We start from the raw sequence: 26,760 nt of genomic DNA on the forward strand, positions 1-26,760 counted from the left end.
TTTTTCAGGTAACAATTATCTTCATTATGGATTCATCATGTTTGGTTGGAATTTTATTTAATTGCAAAAAAATAATTTTAATGTCTTAAGCAAATGTACACCATATGATATTTTTTTTATACCACTGTAACAGTATGCAGAGTGTTCCTCAGTTGGCTAGAAAAGCGCTATTGCAGCAAGCTCTGTGTGATCTTTGACCAGCCTTTCTCGCGGCTCAGGCCAAAAGTTCACGCTGGCATATACCGTAACCATTGTGTCTAAAAACCCGCTGTGTGAGTCATTTCGAAGGGGAACAGTGGAGCCGTGTGGCCAAGTGTGAACCATTGAACTCTCATGTCTCACAACTACCCACTCCAGTTCTCATGAGAAAGTATGTTACCAACAGTTAGTGATGCCAGGGTAATATTGCCACACGTATACTTTGATCATTTCTGTAATAAAGAGTCCAGAATGAGTCGCCCGGGCCGATCTGTCTCAGCGGCGGGACGCATCCGTTACAGGCCGATAAAACTACCGAAACCTAAACGAGGTAGGGTATGTGTTTGTGTTAAAATTGTCTTTAAAAAAATGCTCACGATTAGTTTAATATCTGTTTAGTTTTTTTTACAAAGAGTGTAAAAATCTGTTTTATAGTTTTATTCGATGTCAGACAGAAAATACACAGCAAATCACAAATCAATAAATCACTGACACTACAGAGCATAAATACATGACAAGACAAAATAAAAGACTGATTTGATACAATATTGCAAAATTAAAACAACACAAAGAAAACAAGTAGAAAATCATTTTAAATGAATGCATTGGATTATATATTAGTGAAAGTAAACATGAAATGAAAGGAATTGAATGAAAGGTGTGCATAACCAGCAGTAACAGCACAGATCAGACTGACAGACTTTCCATTATCATAAAGTAACAAAAAAGTATTACATTATATTAGAATAGTTGTTTTTGTAGAATATTATTATTATATTATATTATTTTTAAACCAAAGGTTAATAATTAAATTATTAAAACCAAAGGTATAATTAGAACAGTTTAACCTGTTGGCACATATTGTTTTCCCTTTTAAAATGATAGAATTGTAATAATTATAATACATTTTATATCTAATAAAAATAGAACCCTGTATGAAAAAAAATATGCTAAAATATAAAATATTCACAATATTTCTACGTACATAAATGCTTTCACATTGGTGAGAGTAAACCTGCTACTATTCTAAAACACTATAGACAACAAAAAAAGACAGTAAGGTTTTTATTTTGGAATATTATTATTATCATTTTCTTTTTCGATTTTTCTTTTTTTATTTTTATCTCCTACAGTATATATTAAAACAAGGATATGTTTAAAACAGCCCCACCCCTTAGACCCTGTAGCTCAGATAGTTTTATCTTTATCTTTAAAATGTTCGCAGGACCTAGGATTAAACCCTGTGGGGTTTAGATAAGCTTAAAATAAAACATTTAAAATGCAACACAGATTGTATTTTAAATGCACATTTAAAAAATCCCAGCTGTGACTGACTTGTCTGAAGCTGTCTGAGAGGAAAGGGCTTGGGGCGCCGTTGGGGGTTTTGCACGTTTCCCTTCTGCAATTTAGAGATAGAGCTCAGAAAACCACATTTAAAATCTGTAAATGTCTTGTAATGCTCATAAAGAACCTGAATGAAAAAAGTCTCTTGACTCATAACAGTATATCACAGACTTGTTCGGAAACTGACGTGCTTAAAAGCGTGAATATATTTAAAGGTTTGTTATGAATCTGATAAAAACTTTACAATACGTACCATTGAAAACCGATCTCTGTTTGAGGTCAATGTTTTACAGCATTCCTCTAAAAAAGCGCTAAACGCTGAAGCTGTAAGTGAATAATGCATGAACAGGTCAGGCCTAAAGTCCAATTCAGGTCTTCTGAGTTAGAGAGAACAGGCGCCCACGGCTGGGCACACTGCCCAGGCTCTCAGACGTGGCGTTGGAGAAGGAGTTGGAGGAGACGTAGCTGTGCTGTGCATCTCCGTGACCCAGGCAGTTCAGGCACAGCGCCGCGGCGCTACGCCGGAAATGCTTATCCAGCGACAGGTAAATGGCGGGATTGATGCAGCTGTTGACGAAGGCCAGACAGGAGGAGATGATGAGCCCTCGGCTCAGGTTCTCTTGAACGGCGTCGCCCAGGCTGGTGTCGCTCATGCTGGAGATCACCTGGATGGTCTTGAAGACGTTGTACGGCAGCCATGACACCAGGAATGCGGTGATGATGGTGAAGACGATCTTGAGCGAGTGTCGGCGCCTGGCTTCGGCTCGTTGGTTCCCGGCGGAGATGGAGTGCTTGCGCAGTTTGGCCAGGATGGATCCGTAGCACAGGACGATGATGAGCACAGGCAGCATGAATGTGAGGAAGCCGGTCAGCAGGATCATGGCTTTGAAGAAGAGCGAGTCCATGTCGTCGATGCAGGAACTGCCATCATCTTCTTCACTCAGGTGTCGGTAGACGAGTGAGGGCACCCCCAAGAGCAGAGACACTCCCCACACCACCCCGCAGGTAAGGTGTACGCACCTGCTACTGCGGAGGACGTGGGAGTCCATGAGGCGTACTACAGCCAGGTAGCGGTCTACACTCATGCAGGTGAGGAAGAATATGTTCGAGAACCTGTTGACAGCTATGATGTAGCTGCTGATCTTGCACATGACTCTACCGAAGGGCCACCGGTGGTGCTGCCCGGCTGCAACGGCCCACAGAGGCAGGGTGAAGACAAAGACCAGGTCAGCCAGAGCCAGGTTCAGCACAAAGATGTCCACCAGCCGCCTGCTCCTCTTGTGACGGTTGCCAATGACAATAAGCACAAAGAGGTTGCCTGAGAATCCGGCAAAGAACACGATAAAGTAAAGCATGGGCAGGTAGACGTGGGACATGTACAGAACCTCGGTGGTGCTGGTGTCATTCAAATCATCATCACCGCTGAAGTTGTAGTCGTACTCGTATGGGCTGGGGGTTGAGTTGTCCATTGTGTGTCGAGACAAGGCTGCTGAGGTGCTGCTGCGTGCCATCTGTGCTCTTCAGACTGGCAAAGGAAAGAAAACCCATTCAGTCACATGCTTACAAACCACAACTGCAACATCTCGTTTCTGTTGACCTGCTGTCTCTCTCTGTTTGTCAGAAGCATCTTGCTTATCTCGCACTTTCTTCATCAAATCAATCAACTCAATTATCAAACTTATCTAGCTGATTCAACTTATCTTACCTGCAGTTCTGGACAGTAATGATATAAATTTAATTAAGTACTTAATTCCACTAAATAACTCCACTACATTTACAACTCAAGCTTATAACTTTTTATCTCACTTCATTTGAAACTCACATATCTTACTTTTTACTTTGCTACATGTCAAACTCATATATATTAATTTTAACTCCACTACATTTAAAACTGAAATCCACAATATTTTAAACATAAATATTTAACTTTTTACTCCACTACATTTCAAATGCAAATATCTTACTTTTACTTTGCTATATGTCAGACTCACATATTTTACTTTTAACTCCACTATACTTCAAACTCAAATCCATTATAGTTTAAACTCAAATAGCACACTTTTTACTCCACTACATTTCAAACCCAATATATTTATTTAACTCCACTACATTTCAAACTCACATATCTTAATGTAACTCCACTATATTTTAAACTCAAATCCATTATAGTTTAAACACAAATATCACACGTTTTACTCCACTATATTTTAAACTCAAATATCTTACTTTAACTCCACTACATTTCAAACTCACATATCTTAGTTTTTACCTTGCTACATGTCAGACTCATATATTTTACTTTTAACTCCACTACATTTTAAACGCAAATCCATTATAGTTCAAACTTAAATACCACTCTTTTTACTCCACTACATTTCAAACTAACATATCTTAATTTAACCCCAGTACATTTCAAACTTACATATCTTACTTTAACTCTACTATATTTTAAACTCACATTTCTTTATTTAACTCCATTACATTTCAAACTCACATATTTTACTTTTTATTTCACTATATTTCAAATTCAAATATCAACCCTTTTACTTTGCTACATGTCAAACTCACACATTATTCTTTTAACTCCACTATATTTCAAACTCCACTACTTTTCAAACTCAATATCTTAATTTAACTCCACTACATCAAATAATAGTACTTTTAGTTTTGACACTTAAGTTAATTTGAATTTTAATACATTGGAAGTTTTACCTAAGGTAGGACCTCTACTTTTTAATTTAACTTGAAAACTGTGTTTGAGGATATCGTCCAATGCTGTAATCATGAGGTTTCCTGACAGCGCAATTTACAACAGGACGTCTGTCCAGCTGGGTCAGAACCTCCAGAACCTCCACTTTCAGTTACCAGATATAAACCAAGATACATCTGAATGCAGGAGTACAAGCAGTAGGAATGACTCTGGGAAACCAGCAAGAACATTTAAGTCCAGTACAGCAACTATACTGTATTAAATCAGTGTAAATTCAAGATTCTAAAACCCTCAGCTCAGTCTTGAAGCAGTTTGCACTGCTAGCAGTGATAAATAAATAGTATAATGCTTAATTGTAATACACAGTGTGTTAATTTAGCACTAAAAGTACTGATTTACCTCAAGTAAATGTGCTGCATATTTAATCAGGCTGCCGGCACTTTAAACTAAGACACACTGAGGTGTTTTTAACTGCTGCTGTGGTTTCCTGATATTTCTCTGAAGACAGATTTACAAACAGTCTGCAGACGCTGAGCGGCTTTTTTATGTATATTAAACAGCAGCACTAAATAAAAATCTTCACAGAAATAAAGGCCTAATAATGGATTTCATAATACAGTAGTCCATAGTTATGTAATGAAATAACACTACTTAACAATATAGTTTTACATATAGTTTTGTTCCCAGGTGTTAAGTGTGTTTTCCTAGTTATTTGCACCTAAAATTAATATTTATAAATATTCACAAAATGTCGAGTGATGAGTGTAGTCTTCCAGATCTGTCTCCTATTTTTCTTTTCAATTTATGTGGCCAATTGTTCCACCCATTCAGCTGCTTGCCAGCTGTATATCCCCCACCACTGGTGAATCCTCAACACAATGAGGGGGAGGGCTAGCACATGCCTCCTCCGACACATGTGAAGCCAATCACCACCTCTTTGCCAAGTAGCCAGCACAGCGCAGAGGAAAGCGCAATGACTTTGCTCCGATACAGTAGCTCACAGACGCTTTGTGCTGATCGACATCACCCTTTGGAGTGATGAGGAGAATAAGCACCATTGACCCACCCAGAGAGAGAGAGCAAGGCCAATTGTGCTTTCTCGGGGCTCCGGCAACTGATGGCGAGCTGCATGACTGGAGATTTAAACCAGCGATCTCCCGATCATTGTGGCAGTTGTTTAGACCATGTACAGTATTTTGCTATCACAAGAATTTTGCATGAATTGACTTAACCAATCAACCACCCAACCAGTTGCTACTTCTGCATGGTGGACCCTTCCAACCATCGAACTGGCAAAAAGTTTCATTGCAGTGGCTCACGGCTTCCACTCAAACTCAATATCCTTGATGCCCTTCTTGGTAAATTTAAAGAGAACATGAGAGCTTATTCAGGGGAAAACCTCACACTTCTGAACGTTGTTTGGTTTTCTTCGTAAATTTGCAATGCATATACTTCTTTATACACTTCTTTGTTGATGGGAGGAGGTTGGGTATTTTAAAACACTGCCATTCTTGATGGGCCTTTAAGGTCATCACCAAAAATGTCCATGTTCGGGGCGCCAAGTGGTCCAGTGGTCTAATGCGATGCCACTATGAGTGGGAGGTCGCAGGTTCGCACCCCCGCTCATGCAGCTTTGCCATCAGCTGCCGGTGCTTAGAGGGAGCAAAATTGGCCCTGCTCCCTCTGGGGTGGGTAGATGGCGCTCTCTCCCCATCACACTTAAGGTGGCGCTGGGCGGCACGAGGTGTCTGTGAGCAGATGAATCGGAATCTAGCCACTGTGTTTTCCTCCGAGCGCGCTAGCTGCTCAGGCAATGATTCATCAGCAGCAGCTCGAAAAAAGGGGTGATTGATTTCACACGTGTCGGAGGAGGCGTCTGCTCGCCCGCATCCTCCAAGGGTCACGGGGTCACTGGTGATAAAAAACACCAACATGAACTTTGATTTTGGTGCCGAGTGGTCCAGCAGTCTAAAGCGCTGGCCACATATTGGGGAGAAAAATGGGGAAAAATCAGAAATAAAAAAAAATAATAATACAAAAAATGTCCATGTTCTCTGTCCTTCTCTGAGAAGGTAATATACAGTACAGTACACAAAACCAGAAAATATACCCGTTTTTGAGCTATCATACTAAACATTGATGAAGTTTCACAATAATTGTATAATTGTAGTGAAATGTTAATGGGTTCTATGATAAAATCACAAGCACGTCAAATTTTGTGTTGCAGTTTTGTATTTTTTATTTCAAATGTTCTCCCATTTTTCTCCCCAATATGTGGCCATGTTATGTTCTCACACCAATTCTCCAGATCTCCAGATCATAGTGGCAGCGCTTTAGACTCGGCACCAAAATCAAAGTTCATGTTGGTGTTTTTTATCACTAGGTCCGTTGCAACAAGGCAAGCAAACCAATCAAGGGCCCCAAGCTGCCCCCAAACATGACTGCTCAAGCACTGAATGCTATTACAAACGGTGTGAGCGCCCCTTTATCTATCTAACGACACTGTTATCAAAATCCCCCTCAAGGGGGCCCCTCCCACTTGTTGCTGATGTAATCATTCAGCCAATGGGCTGGTAATGTGGCTCCAAACTGTAAGGTTATATTATGATGGGATTTTTGCAAATGTGACCATTACTTTGTGTGCAGTATATGTATATGCAATTAATTTTTTGATATAAAGTGTATGACGGGTGGGGTGTCGGGATCTGGGGGGCATTTCGCTTTGGGCCCCCAAATGCCATAAAATGACCCTGTTTATCATGTGAGCAGGTCAGTTACTCTACTACCGTAGGTTATTACTGATATACAGAACTAAAATAACAATCAGTGTTCTTATATAAATCACGTTTTTATATGCAGTCACATTACTGACAGAATTAGCGATTACGCTAATTTTAGAGTGAGTCTGACTGCATTTAGATTTTAAAAAGTGTATTACATTTTGCATGTGTTGCGAATGTTTTGTGGTGGGTTAAGTGAGCTGCGAGTTGCAAAAGTTTGGAATCCTCTGAACTAACTAGAACAGACAATAAATGAAATATGGTATCAAATAAATTATACTACATACATATGTTGCTTTCTAATAAAAAAATATTGTATCTCCAAAACAGGAGAGAGAAAAAAAACTCAATTTAAATAGAGTTTATTTCAGGTCATTTTAAAGAATCCCTATTGGTCCATTCATCAAAATTTTTTGACACAAAAATCAACAACAAAAAATTAAAGTGCTTGTTATTTATTGGACACTAACATTGTAAAACTCTGGAAATAATATTTCATATAATAATAAAAAAAAAAAAAAAAAAAAAAAAATATATATATATATATATATATATATATATAAATAATAGTGGATTTTGTTTAATTGTTGTGTTTTAAGTCAGTTTTACATTAATATATACAAATAAAATATTTATAAATAAACAGATACAGTAGATACAATAGAATAAATTGTATAAAAATGTGCAGTGCTGTGTAAACATATCAGACAGTCCTCACAGTGTATACAATCAATTATCTCAAGTGTGGGTGTGTGTGTGTTTTGTGGTCATACATCAGTAGAATAACCACAGATAAGCAATAATTCAGTCATCCATAAACAGTTGGATATGACAGGGTTGGTTGGTAGAACTCCGGTTCTGTTTCAACGTCAGACCATGTATAGATTAGTTAATCTTAAAGAGTTTATTTAATTAATTTAATTAACTGATAAGATAAACTGAGGGATATAAACTGTAAATAAAGACTTTTATGCATTTATTACTATACACAAAAATAAAATAATAATAAAAAAATAATAATCTTATAATGGTGCACAATATGAAATTATCATATACACACTACATATTTTTTTTGTTTGTTAATCTTTTAATTTAAATATTAAACTTTACTGGAACACAAGCATACACTAAAATACTGTTTAATGCATTTAATGAATTTGGTTATTTTTATTTATTTTTTACTTTTCTTTACAAAATAACCTCAAACACATTTTAATCTTCTTTCATATAAAAAATCAGTTGTTTGTTAAAATGGATATGGAGATAATGAATATGGATTAGGGGTAATTAGGTTTTCATTCAGTGTGTAAAGAACGTGTTCCATGTTTAGTTTTTTTTTTGGTTCAGCTGACATGAGACCACAATAACAATAACAAAGAGTCTCTGTTGTGGCTTTCCGTTCTAAAACCTGCAGCCATATAAAAGCAATGGTTCCTTTCTGTTTTCTCCACAAATAATAATATTCAGTACTACAAACAATAATTTATAGCTATGCGTGTTTGATCCTTAGGGTAAACATCCAGTTATCAACTTAATATAAAAAAAAAGACATGGTAGTTTTTTTTCTAGTAGGACATTGTAAATAAAGGGCAGATGCTTTTTTAGGTTGTGTAACAAAACTTTAACAAAACATTAAAATAGAGTATTTGAGAATGTTTTGTCTTGTCAGCTAAGATATATTTTACAAGACACTATGGTAAATACCGTATTTTTTGCACTATAAGGCACACTGGATTAAAAGACCCATTTTATGCGACACTAGTAAGGAACAGGGGTGTCGCCATGTTTTCCTTCTAATTCAGCAGGTCAGACCTGTAAAGCTAACCTAAATTAACAAATTTAACAAAATTCTAATTCTTTAAAAAAAAAAAAACATTTTGTTTTAAGTCAAATGAGCACTGGATGTTAATCTACACAGATTTCTCTCCTGAAAAATGTTTATTTGGGAGAGAAAAGCACATCTGTTTATTTACTGTAAGCCTAGATTTAGGAACCCTTAGTGTTTTGGTAAGCCAGGGTGCTATCAGGGTGCTATTTACAACTCCTTATAGCCTCCTTATTACCTAGAGAAAATTGCAGGAATTAATGGGTTTGAGCTTGGACTTTTGCTCAGTGTGGTGTACTAGTTATAACTAGCTAACCTAGCTTAAATTTATAAGTTATAACTATCTTACCTAACTTTAATTTATAAACTATGAATAAATAGTCAACCTAGCTTTAATTTATAAGTTATAACTAGCTTACCTAACTTTAATTTATAAACTATAAATAAATAGTCAACCTAGCTTTAATTTATAAGTTATAAATAAGTAGCTAACCTAGCTTTAATTTATAAATTATGAATAACTAGTCAACCTAGCTTTAATTTATAAGTTATAAATAACTAGCTAACCTAGCTTTAATTCATAAGTTATAAATAAGTAGCTAACCTAGCTTTAATTTATAAATTATGAATAACTAGTCAACCTAGCTTTGATTTATAAGTTACAAATAACTAACCAACAGCTTTAATTTATAAGTTATAAATAACTAGCTAACCTAGTTTTAATTTATAAGTTATGACCTGCTATACTTTAATTTAAGTTATAATTTGCTAACCTAGACAAAACACGACTATGAAATGTTTATGATGATTAGTGTAAAACAGTAAGGCTTTTATTTTTGTGTTTTATTATGGTCTTTCATTTAGACCACACTTTCTCAGGCAGTGGCTGTTGTACAAGTCCAGTAGGTTTGGGGGCTGAACCCCCGCAATGTGCTGAGCTGTGTGGATCATTGTCCTGATACAGAACATAAGTACACCTGAGCTTGAGGTCACAAACAGATGACCGGATATTCTCCCGCAGGATTGTCTGGTAAACAGCTAAATTCCTGCTTCCATCTTTTACAGCAAGTTATCCAGACCCTGAAGCAGCAAAGCAGCCTCAGACCATCACACTACCACCAAGTTTTACGTTCAGTATGATGACGATGATGTTGTCAGACAGGTTCTTTTTAAGAGATTTCTTGATTCTACAGGTCTGGCAGTAATCAGGCCTAGTTCATTAAACTTAGTTTTCGAAAAAGAGTGATTAATCACAGTTAATTAATTCATTTATTTTTCACAAATAAATAATAATTTATCATCATTTTAAACTGATTTTTATATTTACTCAGGTTATATTTTTGATATTAAAGTTTATTTGATAATCTGAGAAATGTAAGTATGACAAAAATACAACAACAAAAGAAATCTATAAGGGGGCAAATACTTTTCACGTCACTGTATATCTAAATATCAAAATTCTGTTAATATTTGCATTTAATTTTTTAAGTGTTTTAGGCAGGGCTGGTAAATTTTATTATAACAGAGCAAAATATTTCAGCTATTATTGTAAAAAAAATTGTTACTGTTTAAGCCATATCTGAGTAGCCTTCAGTCTCCTAAAAATATTTGGCATGTGTGACTGTCTTCTAGAACTGTTTTGTAATTTTTAGGTAAATAAATGTGAACCAAACTATGAAAAATTGGCCTAGAGTTTTATGAGATTTTAGGGTTCTGCAGTATTTGCAGGGAGCTTTTAAGTATGTGCTGTTTTATTTATTCATTTATTTTCTCCTTTGCTGAACTTCATTTGAATTGTACTGTTTAAAATACATTCTTATCAAAAAGTGATAAATGCAATGAATGTAATGTAATATAAATTTGAATTGCTCTATCACTAATACTGAACCATTAATCAACACCTATTTTAACATAACTTTGAAATCCACAACTACTCTACCAGAGAATACACCTTCATTCATTAAGGCAGTTCACGATTTTAACACTACTGGGCTCATGTGCGTAACTGTTTGCCACCCAACCTAAGAACTGGTAAAAGTCCACTTCCTGTTGCAACCATTTGTTTTTGTAAATGCTGATCACTGCTAATCTGATCAACACTACCCACATCACCAAACCATTATTTTGTACCTTCTCTCGTTTGGTCTAAAACCAAAGTGTATCTAAAATAAATAAACCAGTCATTGGTTCAGTGCCTTGTTTATGTATTGAACATACATGCAGTACAATGAACACTTAAAAAAATTGAAACTGAAACTTTACAGGTTAAACCTCACACTGTGGTCAATGGTTCAGAACTGTTTGCCAAACAGGCAGATCGACAGCAATGTGTGTCTTAGAATGTCTTATAATTTTCCTCAAGAAACATAAGAAGGGCAGATTGTAATGGTAAAATTTTAATCAGTCAGTAGTGATACTGGGTGAATGCCAGTTTCGACAGTACATGGCTGTTGGTGGAATAATAGGGTGTTTGTGAAAGTGTAACACTTCGGTAGAGGTTGTCGGTGGTTTAGTCGGTGTGTGGGCCTGACGTGAAGTTTGGCTCAGAGTTCAGGAAAGGATTGTTGCTGGTTTACTCATTTAAAAACCAGTACAAAAAAACAGTTCCTCATACTGAAGGAAGATTGATAGTTTCTGTGCTGGTGTGAGGTAGTGGATAACTACTCATTTTTACTAGGCGTAATGTCCACAGCAAACCCTGAAGCAAAATGAATAGTATATTTAGTATATTTAGAAATAGTATATTTCAAACAACAGCTAAACACCGGCTCTTAATCAAGTATTTAAAAGTATTTACCCCCTACAGATTTCGTGTGTATCACGTCTTGGCCTCGTCTCGTGTCTCTGTGTGTCTTCCCCAGTGACCTGTGCTCCCCTGTGTCTCCCGTCTCAGTACTTTTCCACCTGTGTCTCATTTGTAGCTCCGCCCCTTCCCCAGGTGTTTCCTATTCTTGTGTGTTACATGTTACTATAAATAGCACTCCTCTGCCACTTTTTCTCCGTTGCACCTTCCCCTGTTGTTTTGTCTCTCTGTTGCTTCACCGCGTTTCATAGCCCTAGTCCTTGCTCTGTGTTTACCTCTGTTTATCTCTTGTGTATATTTCTAGTTTCCTATTTATTTCCATTGTTTTCTCCCTTGCCCTGCTTAGTTTAGTTCTCCTTGTCTAGTTTAGTGTGAGATAGTTAGCACCTTGGTGGATAAGGTGAATAAGTTAGAGCTGCACGTCCGGGGTTTAATAAGGGATAGACAGCAGGATTCACTGTTAGCAGCCCCGGGTGTCTCAGGGAGAGTTAGTACCCCCTCGACTCCGGCCTTAGAGCCCTCACGGCGGGGCGAATGGGTAACGTCTCGGCGGCATAGTCGAAAGGCTAAGGCTAATGCTACCGCAAAGGCCACAGCCAGCCCACCTAAACACCACGCTCCCCCAGTTCAAGTGTCAAACAGGTTTGCCCTGCTCAGTGAAGCACCAACTGAGGAGCCTGTTAAAGATACTCTGGTGATAGGAGACTCTATCGTCCGACACGTGAAATTAGCTACTCCTTTAGGGGCACCAGCGGCAACAGTTACTTGTTTACCAGGAGCCAGAGCACTGGACATTAGTGACAACCTCAGGTTAGGGAATAGGAGATATTCGAGGGTAGTAATTCATGTAGGGGCCAATGATATTCGTCTGCGGCAGTCTGAAGTAACTAAGGCTAATATTAAAGAGGTGATTAAACAGGCCCAGACGCTGTCCGAGGAGGTAATCTGCTCTGGCCCCATCCCAATGAGGCGTGGTGATGAAGCTTACAGCAGGCTTTCTTCGCTGAACCGCTGGATGTCCAAGTGGTGTGCAGAAAATCATGTGGGCTTTATAGATAACTGGCTACACTTTGAGGGCAAGCCTGGTCTTTTAGGTAGGGATGGTGTCCACCCCACGCGGGAGGGTGCTGCCTTACTTTCATGCAGCATAGCTCATAGTCTTTTAGCTAGTCGGCAAAGTAGTATTAGAAGCTGCTGACAATCCAGAGCCGGGACCAGGCCGCAGACAGAGAGGCTTAACCGACCGTCTGCGAGCTGCAAAGAGACGTTACCTAGATACCAATGTATTCAGACTGTGTCTGTCCCCCGAGTCAAACAAAAACATCAAAAAACTAAAACAGTAAATCTAAATAACTTAACTTATATTAAACAATCATATCCAGACTGTAGTACTAACATTTCAAGCCTAAAGATTGGTTTACTTAATATTAGATCTCTAAATTCAAAAGCAGTTCTAGTGAATGAAATGATAACTGATCAGAAATTCGATGTTCTGTGTCTGACAGAAACCTGGATTAGGCCAAATGAATATGTAGCATTAAATGAAGCCACCCCTGCAGGCTATAATTATATACACAATCCGAGATTGTCCGGTAGAGGAGGTGGGGTCTGCATATATTTCCAAAGTACCTTAGTTAGCAATCAGAAACACTATGAAAATTTTACTTCTTTTGAGCTTCTTTACACCAGTATAATTAATCCAGTTACAAAAAAGAATGCATTTTCTTTAATTAACATCTACAGACCACCAGGGCCCTATTTAGAATTTTTAAAAGAATTTAGTGATTTTGTCACAGACTTAGCAGTAAGTAATGATAAAGTGATTATAGTTGGAGACTTCAACATTCATTTCGAAAAATTGGATGATCCATTAAAAAAGGCATTCACATCGATTTTAGACTCAGTTGGTATTATTCAAAATATAACAGGACCTACTCATTACTGTAATCATACTCTGGATTTAGTTTTGACCCTGGGTGTGAGCATAGATTACCCAAATATTCGTTCTCAAACCTCCGCAATTTCAGATCATTACCTTATTTCATTTAAATTACATCTCAGTCATAATATATGTACATCCCCTAGCTACTCTGTAAAACGTTCAATTACGCCTTTTACAGCCCAACAATTTACAGGTAAGCTTCCAGACTTATCAACTCTAATATATTCTCCTATAGACCCAGTAGAACTAGACAAACTAACCGAAGGTTTAGAAAATACCTTTCGCTCTACCTTAGATGTTGTAGCACCCCTTAAACACAAAATAGAGAGATAGAAAAAGCTCGCACCGTGGTACAATGATCAAACTCGTACCTTAAAGCAGTTAGTACGAAATTTAGAGCGTAAATATCGATCAACTAAACTGGAAGTGTTTCACTCTGCGTGGAAAGACAGTCTTGTAAAATATAGAAAAGAACTTAATAAAGCCCGCTCAGCGTATCTGGCCTCACAGATCGAGATAAATAAAAATAATCCTAGAGTTCTCTTTAGTGTTATTTCCAAATTAACTAAAAACCAGGCAGGTACTGAACCTCAGATTCCAGCCATTTACACCAGCAACGATTTTATGGACTTCTTCAATAGTAAAATTGAAAACATTCGGGATAAAATTAAACAGATAAATATTACATCCTCTCTGTCATCTGGTCTGGCTGATCTAGAACAAAACCCTGTTACTGAAGTTAGGTTGGAAGTCTTTAACCCACTTCCACAGCTAGAACTAGAGAAAATGATCTCCTCTTCAAACAGCACAACCTGCACACTTGATGCTGTTCCCACAAAATTACTAAAACAGGTACTGCCAGATATAATTAAACCTCTGTTAATGATAGTAAACTCATTGCTCACCCTGGGCCATGTACCCAAAGCCTTTAAAACAGCTGTAATTAAACCTCTGATCAAGAAACCAAATCTTGATCCTAGTGTACTGTCTAACTATAGACCTATTTCAAACTTACCGTTTATTTCTAAGATTGTAGAAAAAGCTGTAGCCCAACAACTTTGCTCTTACCTGCAAAGAAACCAGATCTATGAAAAAATCTGGATTTAGGCCTTATCATAGCACTGAGACAGCTTTAGTTAGAATAACAAACGATCTACTTATAGCCGCCGACCAAGGCTGTGTTTCCCTACTCGTACTTCTCGATCTGAGCGCAGCCTTTGATACAATAGATCATACTATCCTTTTAGAAAGACTAGAGAACATGGTCGGTGTAACCGGAACTGCCTTAGCATGGTTTAAATCATACTTAACCGATCGCTATCAGTTTGTGAGGATAAATGATATGTCTTCCAGTTATACCAAGGTAAGATATGGAATTCCACAAGGCTCTATATTAGGACCGTTATTATTTACATTATATATGCTCCCACTGGGCAAAGTTATTAGAAAACATGATGTGAATTTTCATTGTTATGCGGATGACACGCAGCTCTTCATATCAGCCAAACCTGATGACAGAGTGAGATTAAAGAAAATCGAGGATTGTGTAGAAGATGTAAAATCATGGATGTCGCACAACTTCCTCCTATTAAATAGTGATAAAACAGAAGTTCTCCTATTAGGCCCCAAAGCTGCTAGAAATAAATTATCAGACTTAATGCTAAATCTGGCTGACTTCTCAGTCACACCTGGTTCAGCAGCTAAAAACCTTGGAGTTATCATAGATTCAGATCTAGCATTCGATAAACACATATCTGACCCGATACCGAGGGATGTTGGACCCTCAGGCTCTCATGTCCTCTGTCTGGCCAGACTGGAAGTTTCTGAAGTCAGCTCTTCTCCATCCACCACCACAGATAAGCTGCTCATCATCCATCTTACTCTATAAGCCATTAGTGGAGCTGCTATACACCTGAATATATAAAACCTATGTGGATGTATGAAAGACTTTTTAAAATTAATTTAAAAGCCATTTGACCAGTGGTAGGATGGTCCCCCCTTTAATGTGAGTCTTGGTCCTCCCAAGGTTTCTTCCTCCTCCTGCAGCTCTGAGGGAGTTTTTCCTTGCCTCCGCGCTCACTGGGGGTTCTGTATTATGTATATTCTATGTTTAATGTTTTGCCTGATTCTTTGTCCTGTAATCATGTTTCTGTAAAGCTGCTTTTTGCCAACACCTGTTGTAAAAAGCGCTATACAAATAAATTTGATTTGATTTGATTTAATTTCTTGTTTAGCTCCATGTTCCCTAGCTCCCTGTATATAACCTTAGTCATTTGTTTCTCGTTTATTTCTTGTTTTCACGTTTATAGTTTATTTCCCTTATATATATATTCCTAGTTTATTCCTTGTATATATTCCCTGTTTGTTTATTCATTATCTCTAGTTGATTTAGTTTAGGTTCTTTGATTTGTTATTGGTTATTTGTGTATCTTTGTTTCATGTTACTTATTCCTTGTTTTCTTGTTATTTATTTATTAAATTATTATTTATTTTCACCCTACCTGCACTTGTGTCCGCTTTCCTCGCCACCCTGCCTGGGTATTTCCTGACAGTGTGTTTTTGCTTTTTTGTCATACTGGTATTTTTCCAACTATCGAAAAAAAATAATATCAGACAAAAATACCCTGAATAAATATAAAACTACTTTGTAATTAATAATTTATTTATTAAAGAACAAAAAACTACCCAAACCAATCTAGCTCTGTGTGAAAAAGTCTTGTTGGTCGCGTATTTGTGCCAGCCTTGGCAGCAACAACTGCAGTTCTGACAGTCTTTCCCCCTGTAACTTTATTTCTATAGACCCAATCATAAAATACTTTGGTAGCTGTTTTCTGTAATTTAGTGCTTTTTGGATATTGTATATAATGTAATACATGTTTATAAAAAATACAGGCTTTACAGTGTGGTACAGAAAGATTATTCTTTGTAAATAATATATAGGTTAATATTACATGGTTGTAAGTTATATGGATTTCATTTTATAACAGGGTGAGGAAGGTTTGTTTTTTTCTGTGTCAGATTTATTGTGCAGTCTGTAAATATCCGGTGTCAGGTTGCGTTTTGATCGTTAATGACTGTTGGAAGGAAGTCTGCTGCTGAAATTTCAGAATGTATTTCCTGTGAAGCATATTCATGCCCCGATTCCCTTTACACGTTTTATACCTTTCATATGTGTATGATTGAGTCAGCACACATTCACACATTCTCAGAGTGACAGAAATATTACTGCATGCAGTAAAATTATTTAATTTTATTTTATTTTTGCACAATACAAAACAAAAAATATTATAAAAGAACTAAAATTGTACTAGACACTTTGGCATTTTTGGTTTATAAAAGAGAAATTAAAGGAAAACAACAACAACAACAATAATAATAATAGAATAATAATAATAATTTTTCAAAAAAAGGGAAATGGGTGGTTGTTGATCAAAATAGCATTGAAATTTTTTTTGGTGACAGGATGCGGACTTCAGCAAGTATTTTGAAGGAACCCGCACCGTTACAGGTTCTGTGGTTGAGTGGAGGACAGTAATAGATATGAAGTTCTCTGTATGGATTATACACTTTCTACTTTTTAATATATAGGTTTATTTTAGAAAAAAAAATTAGACATAAAAATAATATATATTATTTTACAGGGGTTTCTATTCAGGATGTGGAATCGAGTCCAATCTGGAACCAGCCCTCCAGGGTTTTTCATCACTGTTCTAGATAAATGTTAATAAGGTAGGCACAACATTTTAAATATATAATTTCATTCAGAAAAAAAATTCACACTTCAACACTTTTTGTTCACATGATTTTTGTCACTGAGTTGTCCATTGTGGGTGGTAATAAAAGCTATCTATGGTGTATACCATTCAAGGAATGTTCAATGTGCAACTTTGGAAATAGAGCGTGGCCTTGCCATGAGCACACTGGCCAATCTTTAGCCTCACTCACAAGAAACATCTCACAATACAGGTGTGGGAGTTCCCAAGCCGCACCCTGAGATTACAGTTAATGATCAATTTAGCGTTTGCTGTCCCATGACTTTTGCCATGCCAGTGTAGAATCACTTTATTTAAGAAAACGTAAGCTGTTTATGTACAAATGATCTGTTGCTAAAAAAGTAACTACATGCACTAAAAATTCATTATGTTTTATGAACTCTTATGAAAATGTTTCAACAGTCTGTGACAATGTGGCTCGATGCAAACTTCAGAAATAGAACGTATCACCATCAGACCTGATGAGCACACTGGTTAATCTTCAGCCTTACTCACAAGCTAACACCTCACAACTTGTAAAGGTGTGGGAGATCCCAAGTCGGCCCCTTAATATAATTAAACAGCCAGAGCCCTCGTGCCTACGACCACAGCAAAACAGTGCCAATATTACGTGTTATAGCACGAACCTCGACTAAATTATTGCACTTAGACCACAGTTACATTATCACTGTTTACTGAAAAATTTTGAATTAGAGGATAAGAAAATCAGATCTGTTTGGTCATAAACACTCTGCGAGTTCTATTGCTGCTCTGTTTGTAGCTGCGCTGTTTGGCTTGTAAGCGCTGCATGGTTGCTAGCTTACTTGTATGTGGCGGAGTAATACATGATGGCTTTGTTTACAGTGAATTACCGGCTGATAATGGCACTCATTGAACCCCTCTCAGCCAATCACATTGCAGGGTCAGAACTAACTGTGGTATGACAGTTAATAATCAGTTTCCCGACCCCTGATGTTAATGATCAATTACTAAAAAAGTAACTACCTGCAGTAAAAATTCACTACGTTTTATGAACTCAGAAAATAGGAAGAAAATATTTGGACACTCTGAAACCCTGAAGCTAATTGATGTGTAACGAGGCGAGGGATGCTATAAAAAAGATATGAGAGTGGTTCTAAAAATGTCCTCTAAATGTCAGTAAGAAATGGAAACTGAAACGGACCTGAGAGCAGCACCCCATATCACAACTAAACCCTGAGAGTAACACCCCCCTTTTCCCCGATACGACCTGCAGGAAGCTGAGCTGACAGGTGTGGTGGTGCACCATTAAAAATGGAACACTTTAGTTGCTAAAAGTAGATACTGAAAATAACGTTATATACGTGTTATAATTGTACAGTGGCTTGAACTTTTTCACATTTTCTCATCTTACAACCACAACTTGTATTTATATTTTACTAACCGTATTTTTCGCAGTATAAGGCACATCTATTATTTGGTGCACTGTCAATGAATGTGTATTTCTGGTCTATTTTTATACATAAGGAGCGCTGGATTATAAGGCGCATTTTAAGAGACACTATAAGGAACTTCTAATTCAGCAGGTCTCGCTGCTGGGTGCTGGTGATGGGGGGGAGGTTAGCAAACTCAGTTAAGTAAAGCTAAGCTTAGTAAACAAAACTGTAATAAAAAAGACTTTCTTTTTAAGTCAAACGAGCACTGAATGTTAATCTACACAGATATTTCTCCTGAAAACTGTTTATTTGGATAAGTAAAGCGCTTCCATTTACGCACAATAAGCTTAAATTCCCGAATGTTTCAAGCACTAAGGCTGGAGCATTAGCATTAGCATTAGCGGCTAACTGTTAGCAGGCTACATGCCGATAATACTCACCTCTGAACAGGGAAATAGCGATTAGCGGCTAATGCTAATGCTAGTTCTGGAGAACTAAGCTGTAACTCCTGTATAATGCTGCACTTCAGCAGAGTGGCTTTACGGACTGGATTAAAGGGCGCACTGTTAGTTTTTGGGAAAAACAGAGGATTTTAAGTGCGCCTTTTAGTGTAAAAAATATGATGGTTTAAATGATAGACCAACACAAAGTTGCACATAAATGTGAAGTGGAATTGTTACATGCTTTAATTTAATTTAAATCAAATAAAAATATCAATACTTAGTATTTGTTTTTTGTGAACGATGCATTGAAAAAAAAAAGCTGAAATTAAATAAAAGTCACTAGGCTATTTTTAAAATGTGATCCTGGAATGACTGACTAGTGCTCAGTGAGGATGTGGATTTTTTATGGCAACCTCTCTTTTATTCATGCAATAATAATTAATGTTTAAATATTTGTGTTATTTATTTTTTAATGTTCATAATAGAGGACACTTATGTGTTGATATCAAAGAAGATTATCTGGCTATTTTTAAAGTTAATAATTATTCTATTTAATAGTTAAATTAGTCTATTTTATGTATCAGTGTTCAGCAATGTATGGTTTTAATGGTAATTTACTAATTAATACTAATACACAAACACACACGCGCCTAGGCCTATTTCAAGCCCACCCACCACAACATCCTAACCACGGCAGATGCTCATCTGTCCGGAAAGAAAAAACCTCCACAGTTAATCAGCCCAGTTTAATCTTTTCATCCTTTTGGTCTTTTCTTTTTATAATGATAATTTTTTAATGACGCTGAGTATTTACAGTAAACAGGGATAGTGAAAGAAAAAATAAAAAGAATTTGCTTTTGAAATAAAATAAAATTCAGTTGATAAAATTGACTGTTTGTAGGCATGTCACTATAATTATACTGTAATTATAGTATTGACATTTTTTTTTTAAGGGTATTGATGTTCTTTTTGTATGCTATTGTGTTATCATAATAATATCGTTAATCGCAATATTTTCCACAAAAAAATAGTTATCGTGACAGACCTAATTGATTGGTTGAAATAGAACACATAAAGTAAAATGAACATGTGTGTGTATCTACTGCGGTGTAAAAAAAGGTTTTTGCCCTTTCTTATATTTTAGCATTTTTGTCATACTTACATTTTCAGATTAACAAACAAACTTTAATATGACACAAATATAACCTGAGTAAAAATAAAAAAAACACTTTTTAAAGATGATTTTATTTATTGTGAAAGTGAAAATAAATGATAAATGATCAAATCAATCTGATGGAAGGTGTGTGTCCAGTTACATCTGGCATAAAACTAACATAATTTCAGAAAAAGAAAATTATACTTAAGCTCAGGCGTACTTGGGTTCTGCAGCAGGACAATGATCCAAAGCACACAAACAAGTTCACTTCTGAATGGCTTGAATGACAAAATAAAGGTTTTGGAATGGCCTAATTAAACTGTGATTGTGATCCTGTGGCATGACCTTAAACAGGCCATTTATGCTCAAAAACCCTTCAATGTGGCTGAATTAAAACAATTCTGTAAAGAAGTGGCACAACCAAGCTATTAGGATTAGGGGCAAACAATTTTTCACACTGAGCTAGATTAGCTTGGATATTTTTTTTCCTTTAAGAAATAAAATGTGTATTTTTTTACTCAGGTTATCTTTGTCTGATATTAAAGATTGTTTGATAATCTGTAAAAAAATATCAAAATGACAAAAAATGGAAAAACAATAGAAATCTGTAGGGGGCAAGTATTTTTCACACCACTGTATAGTGTACATCTGTAGTTATTTAAATATAGTGCGTAAGCATTAAATAAGAGAGTATTGTTAAAGTGCTGTATAGAAACAAGCTGTGCAGATATGAGAGATGAGAACCTGGATTCGAGAATGAGAGACAGAAAGAGATAAGAATCTATAAAAATGTGCTGCATGCTCTGATTAACCCTGTAAATGCTGCAGCACAGTTTTTCATTCTTATAACTTTATTACTGTAGTAAATGAGATCAGATTCATAGCTGAATGAATTAAAGCATACAATATATTTTACTATACTATATTAAATTTACAGATCAGGGGGTTAGGCTGATGTCAGAAACAGTAATATTTTATATTTAAGCTGAATTTAAGTTCTAGCAGCTCTTTTCAGCAGAGAATCAGCCAGTATTTTCTCATTTGAATTGTGTAGTACGTCAATAATCTGAGCGGGATGTAGCCTCGGAACCTACCTGCAACCATTTCCCTAGTACCATTTCCACCATCAGGGTTGCCAGGAATAGAACACAGCAGCACGCAAACTGTGTTTTTTTTTCTATTTGCTTAACAGGTAAACACTGAACTTCAGTAAGGTTCTTTAACCATACCTAGGGGATTTACTACCACCCTTAACATAGTAGAGACTGGAATTTTGGACACTGAAACATGTAGAGTAGATTCACTGATTGGCTACAGAGTAAGACTTGTCGTTGCTTGCTGCTGTCCAGAAAACTCTGTCCAGTATTTGGAAATTGGACTTCTGTTGATTATTTCACACATAAATGGTGACCCTATTTACAGTGTAGCTGAGCATTATTGAGGAGAAGCCTCTTAAGACCTCGGCATACTTCCAGCGAAATGAATTTCGTGAGCATTGCACGAAGTCAAGCGCACTTTCGCGAGCTTTCGAGCTGGCATACTTTCTGCAGCTTCGCTTTGCCTGTCTCGCATGCTCCACAACTGCAGGTGGTGCTGTTACGTTAGTAACGCTTAGTTTCATGACTACCGGAAAACCATCGCGCTCTGTCTAAACAAGCTATAATACTATGAAACGTGTGACTCGTAAAGGTGAGGGTACCGCTGTACCTGCTCAGCCAGCCTTTCTTCAAAATCGTCCATGTTTGTTTTCTTGGCACGCCTCTTTTTTAACGACCAATCACAGCCTTTGTCGCGTTGTGTCTTCGGCCGTGGAGTTCGCCCAGCTTCCATGTGCACGACACGGCGAACGAAGCCCCTGTGCGACGTCAGCGCCTGTTCGTTTTCTCCGCAATTACGTCACATTGTTCGCTAGAGCCACGCGAACGTCGTCTCCGCATGAAGTATGCCGAGGCCTTTATAGTGTAGATAACCACACAATCACACTCTTATACATAATTGTTTTTTTACATTTACATATCATATTTTTACGACTGATTACAATGTAGAGAGCTTTATGATCTTCACTTTCCTTTGTTTTGTTGTTTTTTTCTATTTCTGTTTAAGGAATCAGGAAGGTTCGCGGGTTTTCGTCAGCAAGTGCTGTGAGGAGAACGTGACCCTGAATGGCAGAGAAGCTTCACTGCTGTTCTGGGGCTTGTGCAATAATATACTGATACTTGCACTGTACATACAGTTCTATTTCTGAATCAGTTTCTCTAATTTTGCTATTTATAGGTATATATTTGAGTAAAATTAACATTGTTGTTTTAACTTATAAACTACGGACAACGTTTCTCCCAAATTCCAAGCATTTTTGTTTTTGCACAAAATGAGAAATGGCTGAAATTACAAAAAAGATGCAGAGCTTTTAGACCTCAAATAATGCAAAGAAATCAAGTAAATATTCATAAAGTTTTAAGAGTTCAGAAATAAAAAAATTGGTGGAATAACCCTGTTTTTTAATCACAGTTTTCATGCATGTTCTCCTCCACCAGTCTTACACACTGCTTTTGGATAACTTATTGCCAATCTTGGTGCAAAAATTGAAGCGGTTCAGCTTGGTTTGATGGCTTGGGATCATCCATCTCCCTTTTTGGGTAATTTTTTTTTTCCACAGCTGTATATCTATTATTATTACATTCACTTATATAGAGATTCATACCATCCCCCTGATGCTAGAATTCAAGCAGTTTAGCTTGATTTGATGGCTTGTGTTCATCCATCTTCCTCTCGATTATATTCCAGAAGTTTTTAACTTGGTAAATTCAAAGAAACACTTTATTTTTAAGTGGTTTAAGAGCTGTATATTCAAGCATCTCACTGTATCATAAATCCATGCATTAGAGTTTCTAGTTCATGTTATTTATTGAATGTTTAAGCACTTTAAGGAGAATTGCTGCCCTATTATGTTGTGCACTGTGCACTGACAATAAATGCATCTAATCTTATCTAGTCTTGTGCTGAAACTTTACAATTTTTATTTTTAAATTCTAATCATCTTTTTATGTTCTGGGGCCAGTTGTTCAGAGGAAATCTGATCGGATTTTGGTTATCGGATTGGATCAAATCTGGAAAACGGGTTGTTCAAAAGGGAAAGAAGCATTCTGAAATCGGATCAGATCACGTAATCCAATCCTAGTTTGTAAATGGATCAAACCTTCAGTTTCTGTTGTTCAAAACTTTTCAGTAGGATTTGGATAACTTTGATCCAAAAAAACAGGATTACCCTGATCCCAACAAGGGGTAGGATTTCAAGGGGGATTTCAGGAAGTAAATGTGGTAAAACTTTAAAATCAAAGTTTTAAAGTAAAAAAAAATACATTTGTACAATTTAGTGTATATACATTTACTTCTATTTTGCACTTGACCTGTTTAACCGTTACAGTAATAAAGTAGACATTGGCTACCAATTAAGCCTTTTACTATAGTAACGTAAAAATAAAAACAATCTTGACCCCATTAAATAAACCCCCCAAAAGATTTCAATAACAAACAAAAATAATATATTCATTTTTTCATCTACGTCACTGTCATTCATCACTGTATATTAATGTCAAAGAAACATTTATCAGATATGAAGCTGTCAAAAATAATTTCGAACAATTGAAAAGAACACCAGAGTTTGTTCTGGTTCTTCAACAGGCTCAGGTGCATCATGAACATCACAGAGAGGGACATTGCGTCTGGTAGCAACATTGGGCAGGACAATACATGCAAGTGTTATGTTGCATGCTCCCTGTGGTTCGACTCGCAAATAGTTAAGGCATGCAAAGCGTCTCTGCAGAACTCCATTTAAACGCTCAATTGCTCGTATTGTTTTGCAATAAGCAGTATCTTGTAAACTTTTAAGCCAGTTTTTCAAAGCAATATTGGATTGGATCAACCTGATCCAGAAACACAGTTTTCACGATTACCTAATCCGGATTACCAGCTATGTAAAAAACAGATAGAAGAACCAACAGGGGTTGATGACTCCTTTTCTTGCAGTAACAAGATACTGCTTATTGCAAAACAATACGAGCAGTTGAGCGCTCTGCAGAGACGCTTTGCATGCCTTAACTATTTGCGAGTCGAACCACAGGGAGCATGCAACATAACACTTGCATGTATTGTCCTGCCCAATGTTGCTACCAGACGCAATGTCCCTCTCTGTGATGTTCATGATGCACCTGAGCCTGTTGAAGAACCAGAACAAACTCTGGTGTTCTTTTCAATTGTTCGAAATTATTTTTGACAGCTTCATATCTGATAAATGTTTCTTTGACATTAATATACAGTGATGAATGACAGTGACGTAGATGAAAAAATGAATATATTATTTTTGTTTGTTATTGAAATCTTTTGGGGGGTTTATTTAATGGGGTCAAGATTGTTTTTATTTTTACGTTACTATAGTAAAAGGCTTAATTGGTAGCCAATGTCTACTTTATTACTGTAACGGTTAAACAGGTCAAGTGCAAAATAGAAGTAAATGTATATACACTAAATTGTACAAATGTATTTTTTTTTACTTTAAAACTTTGATTTTAAAGTTTTACCACATTTACTTCCTGAAATCCCCCTTGAAATCCTACCCCTTGTTGGGATCAGGGTAATCCTGTTTTTTTGGATCAAAGTTATCCAAATCCTACTGAAAAGTTTTGAACAACAGAAACTGAAGGTTTGATCCATTTACAAACTAGGATTGGATTACGTGATCTGATCCGATTTCAGAATGCTTCTTTCCCTTTTGAACAACCCGTTTTCCAGATTTGATCCAATCCGATAACCAAAATCCGATCAGATTTCCTCTGAACAACTGGCCCCTGATTATTATGTGGATTAGCCATAATCCTAACGGTATTCTAGACTGATTTAAGGTTGGGTAGGCTCACTCTATAGTTCACTTCAGTCCTTAGTTATTGATTTCAGAACACAGAACACAGGAATGCAGCTTGCTGCTTAATCAGAGTGATGTAACTGTGCTGGGTAGATGTGGTAAGTTAAGCTTTTTTAATGGGGGAGATTAAAAAGGCATTGATTAAAGCTTCTAAATCCATTTATTTATAGAAATCCCTGTTGTTCAGTGTATGTAGATCGTGTTGATGACGTACTCTCGGTTCCTTATTTTGTGAGCACGTGTTTTTTGGTCTGGTATGCTGATGTGCGGTGGGATGATGTGTGATAATGTGATGATGTGTGAAGTCTGATTTTCCCACCAATTTTAGACAGCAAGCATAAATAAATGCAGACTGTTGTGTGTCTGAGTGGACACGGTTGCTGGGTTTGGTGAAATGGAACATATACTAGTGCATCTCAAAAAATTTGAATATCATTGAAAAGTTACTTTATTTCACTAATTCAGTTGAAAATGTGAAACTATGATTTAATCTCTCTCTCTCTCTCTCTCTCTCTCTCTCTGTGTTTCAGATTCAACTATACTGCCAGTAGAGAAAGGATGAAGACGAGGAGATGGAGCAAAAAGAATCAATAACGGATAATAAAATAAAATCACTTGTCATTCTTGTATTTTGTGGGGAAATTTAATGTGTAAATATGCAAGTGAGAGAACATTTTCTATTAAATAATTTTTGAATTTACATTCACACCCACTTTTCCTTAAAATGTATATACTTCATGAATACTAAACAATATTACAAAAAATATTTCACTTTTGAGGAGTATTTATTTTACGTTTCATTTACAGTCAGGGCTAATTAAATAGGACAGGTTTGGGGTTTATTTATTAATAAGAGTTGACGAGTGAGAGGATTTTAATGAAATTAGTTTGTGTAAAAGCTCTGTGAACTGTGCCGCTGGTAATGAGGGGTCAAAGGTGAAAGAGCGTCCGAAGTAAGATGGTGGATGTAGTGCTTACTGCGGTCTGCAGTACATACTTACCCCAAACCAGTACGTACTACATAAGTACGCGATTTCGGACGCAGCCCTGGACAAAAGCACTGATCAGACAGGAAATCCGCCTCTCTGAGTTTGCCACACACAGGTAAACCCAGCGGCCAGATCCCTTTTCTTAACTGTGCCCAACAGAAGGACCGACCATTTCCAGAAGAGTTACCTGGACGTCGTCAAAACCTTTCTACAAGAAGGCTGATAATTCCTTTAATCCAGTAAGGACAGAAACTATGAATATTTTCTAAATATCCGACACATGAGACTGAACTTTAAAACATCTGGGCATAGTTTAGATAAAAAAACATTTTATCTTAAGCTTACTGCAGTGTAAATATATATTTTTGTTAGTTAAATCCGCAACTGTTAAATACTCCAAACTGAAATCTGTTGACAATACAACTTAGATCTTTTTCTGCATGCAAATCTCTTTCTGAAATACAGCTACTGTATTTCTCATTTCT

General features: G+C 36.7%; 1 protein-coding gene and 1 long non-coding RNA gene across 2 annotated transcripts; one reads left to right on the forward strand and one right to left on the reverse strand.

Moving 5' to 3' along the window:
- Positions 1-25,986, forward strand: LOC111195411 (uncharacterized). Its single transcript, XR_002651632.2, has 3 exons — positions 1-529; positions 17,244-17,331; positions 25,817-25,986. It is a non-coding gene; the product is annotated as an uncharacterized LOC111195411 (long non-coding RNA).
- Positions 1,482-3,346, reverse strand: gpr25 (G protein-coupled receptor 25). The gene has a single exon (XM_007234744.4). It carries the CDS (start codon positions 3,051-3,053, stop codon positions 1,911-1,913), a length of 1,143 nt encoding a protein of 380 aa, XP_007234806.1. The 5' UTR covers positions 3,054-3,346; the 3' UTR covers positions 1,482-1,910.
- Positions 25,987-26,760: the final 774 nt, after the last annotated feature.

The sequence above is a fragment of the Astyanax mexicanus genome, chromosome 24 (assembly GCF_023375975.1).
Source record: "Astyanax mexicanus isolate ESR-SI-001 chromosome 24, AstMex3_surface, whole genome shotgun sequence".
Lineage (NCBI taxonomy): Eukaryota > Metazoa > Chordata > Actinopteri > Characiformes > Acestrorhamphidae > Astyanax > Astyanax mexicanus.

What these genes read in the sequence shown, in the direction of transcription:
- gpr25 (XM_007234744.4), bottom strand. Translation starts at nt 3,053, where the DNA reads ATGGCACGCAGCAGCACCTCAGCAGCCTTGTCTCGACACACAATGGAC.